The 7,605-nt window shown below is 49.3% G+C and overlaps 1 protein-coding gene across 1 annotated transcript; it reads right to left on the minus strand.

Moving 5' to 3' along the window:
- Window positions 1–5,038: 5,038 nt before the first annotated feature.
- On the minus strand, window positions 5,039–7,252 carry ID3 (inhibitor of DNA binding 3). The gene is made up of 3 exons (XM_077837768.1): window positions 6,786–7,252; window positions 6,499–6,577; window positions 5,039–5,810 (listed from the first exon to the last, which is right to left on the minus strand). Exons 1-2 carry the CDS (start codon window positions 7,110–7,112, stop codon window positions 6,521–6,523), a joined length of 384 nt encoding a protein of 127 aa, XP_077693894.1. The 5' UTR covers window positions 7,113–7,252; the 3' UTR covers window positions 5,039–5,810; window positions 6,499–6,520.
- Between the last annotated feature and the right edge of the window lie 353 nt (window positions 7,253–7,605).

Genomic DNA, 7,605 nt, shown 5'->3' on the forward strand with positions numbered 1-7,605 from the left:
CAGGGCGAGATGTGTGTCAGAGCATGGTGATGCAAGAACACATGTTCTCCCACGTTGCTCATGGCAGGGAAATCCTGGGAATACTGGGTGATACACCCCCAGGGATGACCTCGCACCGGCTGCAGGATTTGTGCAAAACCCACCAGGATAGTCACTCACGCCTCCTAAAAAAGGCTCATGGCCATTCAGTAGGTGGCATTCTTCCCTCTGAGAAGTACTGAGCTATTCCCCCAGCCCAGAGCTAGGGTTGTGGGAAGTACCATAGTATAGAGGAGCCCTGTTACAGACAACAAATGAGCTCACTGCTCAGATGCTTTAGATCGGGCCCCTGTTTACTAAAGTTCTCCGGAGACTTTTGTGCTCTGGCCACATTCAAGCATGCATGAGTTATATTAGGCCCTACTAAAATTCTGCCCTGGCAGTTTCTATTGGATATTTCTTCACTTCCTGTTGCTGCTTAGAGGTTGCCGCAGCTGCTGTGTTCCACCCTGAGGTGGCTGCATCTTAGTGATGGATGAAGTGATCCTTAAGTGCATTTTGAACATTAGGATGTTCCCTTTGGCCAGGCACCGCGATTGTGTGTTTTAAAGATGGAGGAACAGAGCATGAACTTCTTAATCACACTAGTGAGGAGTTACTCACATGAGCAGTTCAGGGACTCAGAGACATGGGGAAGGGGTTCACAGCCTGGCCCATGCAGAGCACATGCTGTCCATGTGTAGAGTGGCTCATAAGAATAATTTGTTGAACGGGTAACAGGGCCACCCTGTACATCTACACTAGAAATGCTACAGCGGTGTAAACACGTATCACGTTGTCACTGTAGTAAATCCACCTGAGAGGCAGGAGCTGGGTCGAGGGAAGAATTCTGGGGCTTCAGGTGGCTTACTTACATCGCACGGGACATGCAGTTTTTCTCAGCAAGGCAGTTAAGCCAGACTAACTTTGTAGCATAAACCAGGCCTACAAGGGGACGTCAGGACTGGAGACTCTGGGTTCGAGCAGAAAGGAAACACACAAGCAGATGTAGAGCGCCGGCTTCATTGACTGATCCAGGCCCGCCGCAGTTTTAGAGCATGTCGCTGCAGCCATGTTCCTGCCTCGACAGAAGGGATTTTGCTACCGAAGTTAATCCACCTCTCTGAGGGGCAGCAGGTAGATCAATGGAGGAATTCTTCTGTCCACCTAGCTGCATCTACACTGGGGATTAGGTCAACCTAACTACAACACACAGGGGGGTTACATTTTTCACATAGCTACAGAGCGACATAGCTAGATCTAATTTTTAACTGTGGACCAAGCCTTACTCTGTCCCTGGTCTGACTGCAGGAAATCCATGCTGCCCACTGGAACCTAAAGTGATAATAAATCACTCACAAACGAGCCCGTCACCACTATTCATTAGGGCTTGTATTTATGTTTTCTCCAGGTTCCTGCCAGCCGGTAGTTTTACACACCCACACCCACACCCCCCTTCCACTCACGCGTTCCTTCACTGGATGTTCCTGGTAGCAAGCTCATGCTCTTCCCTAGAACTTGAGGCGATGGTACGTGTCAATTTAAATGGCATCTCCCGGAAAACAGAGCTTGCGTTACCAATCGTGAGGCCAAACTCATCCTTGATGCCATAATACTCTTTTCCTCATAGGATTACAATGTGCTTTCCAGAGGGCAGTGTCATTCTACCCATTTTATAGAGGGGCAAACTGAGACAGAAAGGCACCTGGCCAGATGATTAGTGGCAAAGCGAAGGCTAGCTCCCAAGTCCAAATCCCCTATCCACTGCATCACCCTGACTTCAGTGCAGTTACATGGGGGATGAGGGAGTCACACTAAGTCCATACATGCACATGGCTATGGTCAGGTAAGGAAAAGCAACATCTCCAGTTACACAGCCCTAAATGGTTTGGTCTTATCTGAGAGACCAACCATCTCCTGCTATGATTGACTCCACAGCTGCTAAGGCAGGCAAGCTGGTAACCCTTGACCTGGGTTAATTGGGGGCGAGAGGGGTGACTGACATCAGGGCGTTCTCAGTAAGGGACCATCAACTTTGGAATTGGCTTCCCCATTGAGCCAACACAACCATTATTTATATTACAGTAACCACCAGAGACTCCAGCCAGGAGCATGGTGCTAGGTGCTGTACACACAGCTTGAGGCAGTCCCTGTCCCAGAGAGCTTAGTCTGAATACACAAGGTAGATAAAGGGCGGCAGCAGGCACAGAGAGGTGCAGGGACCTGCCCACCATCAGATACCAGGTCCCCTGGTTGCAGGGCCTTAAACCACTAGACTATGCTGCCAGTTTGCAACCTATAGGGCACTCTGTAAAAGTCTAACTTTCCCCCCAAGCTTTTGGGACATTTCCCAACAGGGAACTGGAGAAGGATCAGGAATTCATTTCACATACACCATGGAACAAGAGTAGTAGCCTTTGCTCATTACCAGCCAAGGCTGGGTTTCAACCACTGATTTAAAGGTGAAAGACTGTACAGCCTACATCCACCCCCGAGCCATATTGTCCTCTTCTCAGACCTGTGCCACTTTCTAACTGCATCCTCAACTCAAAACCTCCACCCCACCCTGTAAGGTCTCCATAGCCACATCTAATCCCCCTGGACTTACCTTAGGAAGCCAGAAATGGCACCAAAACAGAACTCTCCAATCAGGAAGCAGAGGGAAACTACAGCATTCCTTCTACCATGGGCTACTGGCACCAGAGAGATAGGAATACAGGTAGAGGAGATAGCTCTTTGACTAGTGGATCAGGGACATGGGTGGTGGGGACCTATGCAACCACACAGGCTTCTGGCTAACCCAACTCCAATCAAGCATCTGGGTTCATGCCCTCTCAGATAGGGCAGTCATCCACCTTTGAGCAATGAGATACAAGGCTACAGCACAGCTGTTTATGCATTCAAATGACTTGGCAGCTGTTGACAGGGTCCGTACCTGAGCTGACTTACAAGGTGGGCTCCAGGTTATTTCTGCTCAAGGCCCATGGAAAAGTGTAGATCACAGGAGGACAATTCTGAGGTTTTGGATAATTTTGTAAAAAGGACATGTTGTCCATGGATTAGAGCATCGTATGCAAGACCAGACTGCTGGGTTCTTCTATTCATAGCTATGGAAGGGGATCTAGGGCTGAGAGCAAGTGAGATTTGAAGCCAGGATTCCTGAGTTCTATTCACATCTACGGAAGAGTCTATTAAGTGGTTAAGAACTCCTGGGTTCTCTAGCCAGTTCTGTCCCTTGCTCCATGACCTTGGGTAAGTGACTTAACATCTCCATAGACTTACGCACATTATTACTGGCCTTGCCCCAAAGGTAAGATTTTGAGAGAAAAGTGACTGCAGTATCATTAGGTACCTTATTAATTCAAACAACTGTCACCTCCATTTTGGTTGGAAGCAGCCTATGACAGTCCAGGAACTATTGAGATTTCCAGCATTGCAACCCATAATTAAGCTTGTATCTCACGGACTTGAAAAGGCTAGTGTATTCTCCCAGCCTGCTGTATCTTCAAGAATAAGTTTTGGAGCGCCGGAGCAACCTGGTTAACCCGATTAGACAGTTGCAGAGCCCTAGTGGCCACCACTCATTGCTACACAGGATGAGGTCTTAAAAACTCCCATGGAGGAACTCTGGCCTGCCTAGAGAAGGGTGAGACCGAAGGGGTCAAGACAGCACCTCTATACTTCAAAGCACTAGAATTTCCCTCCGCCCCGGGCTGGTTCACATGCTCCCCACCCCTGCCAGGGCACAAGCAAAAACAACCCACAGCAGAGAAGTTTATTTAGCAGCAGATAGTCCTTGTGACATGGTAATTAGGCCTTCTTGTTACGCACTCTATTCAAGGGAGCTGGAACGGTCCACACCTATTGGAGTGTATTCACCCCAGTTTCAGCACTAGGGAACTTGGTTCATTTTGCCTGATGGCAGGTGGGAGATCACAGCACAACACCAACAGCCAATCTGTCTAGTGCTCATCAACCAGGGCTGTAACAAATCTACTATCCCTCTTGAGCGTTCTATTAATGGAACTGGCTTCCCATAACCTATAGCTTGTGACAGCAGTCGAGCCCAGTTCTTCCTGTTATGATTTTTCAGATTGCTTAGCCTGGCCTTTGTGGGATCACAACTGTTGCAGAGAAAAGGAGGCAGAAAACCTGGAGGATAGTGGAGGAAGCTAACTAGAACAGGGCAAGCTGAAGGAGGTAAAGGCCAAACAACTTTAAACCAGCGGGGGGGGGGAGGGGGGAAAGATAAGGTTTCCACTAGAAACCAATCCATCATCTCTAAGCCTTTAATTGTAGTTTTACCCAGCCCTCATGTACCTGCATGCTGTGCAATATAGCACTCAGAGTTCTATATTTAGACAAACTGGACGGGCACATTAGGGCAAAGAAAAATTCTTTTAAAAAAGCTTGCCCAGTTATGCTTCTTTTGCACACCCAGGCAGGACTGTCTGCAAAGCAATTATGGGTCCATAAGCCATTTCAAGGCCTTCTCTGTGACACTGTTGATACCATCAACTATTAGGCTACTGAGACCAGAAAGGGGTAGGGGACCCCAACCACCACACCGCACAGTACACCCACAGAATAAAGGTAGAAGGAAATACTCTTGTCCATGGTCACCTTATGCCCCAAATCACCATCAACTCAAAATTTGACATGGCTCTCACACTGATAGTTAAGATAGGCCTGACCCACTAACAGTCCTGTTCTGCAAAAGAGAGGTTAAAGTTTTACTAAGTCACAAGGTTGATCCTTACTAGGATACATGATTTGACATTTTAACCCATAATAGTACTATTAGCAGAAAATTACTAAACTGCCAATTCAACTTGATTCAAATATAGCTCATTTTGTGTCATTCCTCTCATGGACAATGTGAAGTGGGCAGAACTCAATACGGATGGATCAATCTTATTGCAATTGCTTTTTATAAAGTTATTTCGCTCCCCAAAGCGGTTTCACATTCCAAGGAAGGAAGACTGATGTGACTTTCAGAATTTTAGGGGAAGAGAAGGACTAGTCAAAAAACAAACTTAATTTTATTATGTAAAAACTTTTAACTTTTATAAAAAGTTTATAAAGCAAGTACAATGCATGATCGCAGAAATTCACCTTCCTGCAAAAAAGGTACAAACATTATACTCTATTATAGAGTTCAACAATAAACATGGGGCCACAGCCCCAGAACAACTCATTTTTGAAATTCTTGTTGGTATTACCCCCTACCCAGCCCCCGTAAGGATTTTTTTTTTTTTTTAAATCACACTATAATCCGAAATATACATACAACTGCATCTCTGCAAGTCTTTTTAAAGCATGTTGTGGTCTGATTTATAGCCAGCCATGTTTTAAAAGATATCTATCTAAAGACTGGGAAGCCAGTCTAGCACACTTGGGATTTTGCGAACACAAAACACTGATCTTACAGTGCAGATGATGCTCAAGGAGTCAGGACTTCCCAGCTTTTCTTGCCCTTGTGCAATGAGGCGGTTAAATTCAAATATTCAAGAGTTCAGATCCATTTCTGAATGGGGGATGGAGGGAGCAGAATCAAAAGTCTTTCCTGGCCTGTTGAGATTTATTTTCAGGCAAGAAGCAGAAACAGTACTAAAAAACCAGCCAAGCATCCAATGCCTTGCGCCACATGCTCCACAGACAATATCTGGAAGATAAAGGCTGAGGTCCCTCCGTTATTGGATTCATGGGGTTGAAGTCTGATCCTTTCCAAGTCAGGGTCTCTCTTCACCTCCCTTGGAGAGAGCCAAGTGTTGTGATCCCACACCTGCAGTCTGAATAGGGGTAGAGGGGAGGGGGCGGGGGATGAGAGAGAAAGACATGTCAGTTATTCAGAGCAGATCACAGGCAGGTCTGCACTAGACATCCTGGCGCCAGAGAGAGGAAACTTCTATTTACCTCCAGCTGATAAGGAATCAGGAACCAACACTCAGGCTGGAGGTTTGCTAATTGGCACCAAAAGGAAAAAAGAGACAAGCCCTTCTGTTCCTAACTCTCTACAGATGGATCTAAAATTACACAGATTAGAAGGGAGGGACACATGCTTGGCTGTGCCTTCCTGCCTGAAAACATCCCCCCCCCTTTAAAAAAAAAAAGCCTCTTGATTCTACCCATTTCAACAGGGCCGTTGAAGCAGCTGCAGAGTTCGCTGTAAAAAGAAGGACATTGTAACAAGAATGACCCCATTTGCAGGAGCTGGGAAGAGGCTGAACTGGGGACAATGGCTACAGATCTCATTCCACTACAGTTGCTGCTTAAAAAAAAAAAAAAACACAACCTCAATCAACCTCAAGGGAAGAGACGCGAGAGATGCCCAGCGCCAAGCAGCGTGGCTTGCACGAAGGGGGGCGATTTAAAATCATCCCTCCCTGGTTAGTGTCAAGCCACTCACGCGAATTCCCGGGGACGGAGAAGTGGGCTGGGGATGGAAACTGACAAGGAAGCGCGTGGTCCAAGTCTTACCTGGCGGGGGGGAGAAGAGACATTAATGGCACAAGCGTCTCTCATCTTTCGAGCACAGTTCAGAGGCGAGTTCAGAGGCCTGCAGAGAGGAGAAGGGAAGTAAGCAAGGGGGGGGACCTGGTGTGTGTGTGTGGGGGGGGGGGGATTTTTCTTCCCTGGGGAAAAAGGGCAGCAGCCTCGCAGGCTGATTCCTGCCTGCACAGGGCACTAGCCGGCTGGGGGAAAGGTGCCCCCGATGTACCGCCAATGTTACCATGAAGAGTCACCAGCCGGGGCCCCGTCCTTACCTTCAGGGAGAGGAGGGAGGTCTCGGCGGACGGGTCCTGGCCCTGGCCCTTCGCCTGCTCCTCCAGCACGATCTGCAGGTCGAGGATGTAGTCGATGACGTGCTGCAGGATCTCCACCTGGCTCAGCTTGGTGCCCTGGGGGATGCCCGGCACCAGCTCGCGCAGCTTGGAGTAGCAATCGTTCATGTCGTAGAGCAGGCTCATGGGCTCCTCCAGCGCCGGGCTCTTGCTGGGGCTGCCCCGGGCGATGGCCAGGCTCTGGTCCGACAGGCAGCACACGGCTTCGTAGCAGCTCCTGACAGACCGCACCGGGCTGATGGCTTTCATGGTCACCGGGCTGGGCTGGGCTGGCGGACGCCTGGCAGCGCTGGGCTGGTGTCTCGGGAAGGCAGATCCTCCCCTCCACCCCCGGCTGGCTGCTTGCACGTCTCTCCCGCGGTGCAATCCCGGCGCCCAAACCCCGACTCCTCCGTGCAACGGGCTGCCGGCGCCTCGCCCCCCTCCGGCCTTTTATACGCCGGGCGCTCCGCTCCGGCTCCGCCCCTTTCTATGCAAACGAGCCGCCCGCTGTCCCCACCCCCCCCTTCTGCCTCTCTGGTGGCAGCCGGGGGAAATGTTGCATTGAGCGCTTACAAGCTGGTTGCATGGCGAAGCCGGCTTCCCCTGGCTTCGCCTGACACCAAAGAGCCCAGGGCAGGAAAGGAATGAGGAAGCTCTGATTGCAAACGGGCGGGCCTAGCTATCAACCCCCCCCACACACACCCACCCACCCACCCCTCTTTGCTTTTTAAAGCTCAAAATTCCAAGTCGAGCTCTTCTC

This window comes from Eretmochelys imbricata, chromosome 19 (genome assembly GCF_965152235.1).
Source record: "Eretmochelys imbricata isolate rEreImb1 chromosome 19, rEreImb1.hap1, whole genome shotgun sequence".
Taxonomy (NCBI): domain Eukaryota; kingdom Metazoa; phylum Chordata; order Testudines; family Cheloniidae; genus Eretmochelys; species Eretmochelys imbricata.

What these genes read in the sequence shown, in the direction of transcription:
- ID3 (XM_077837768.1), bottom strand. Translation starts at nt 7,112, where the DNA reads ATGAAAGCCATCAGCCCGGTGCGGTCTGTCAGGAGCTGCTACGAAGCC. An exon ending in CCTCCCTCCTCTCCCTGAAG is followed by an intron (nt 6,578 to 6,785) that starts GTAAGGACGGGG and finishes TCCTCTCTGCAG; the next exon opens with GCCTCTGAACTCGCCTCTGA.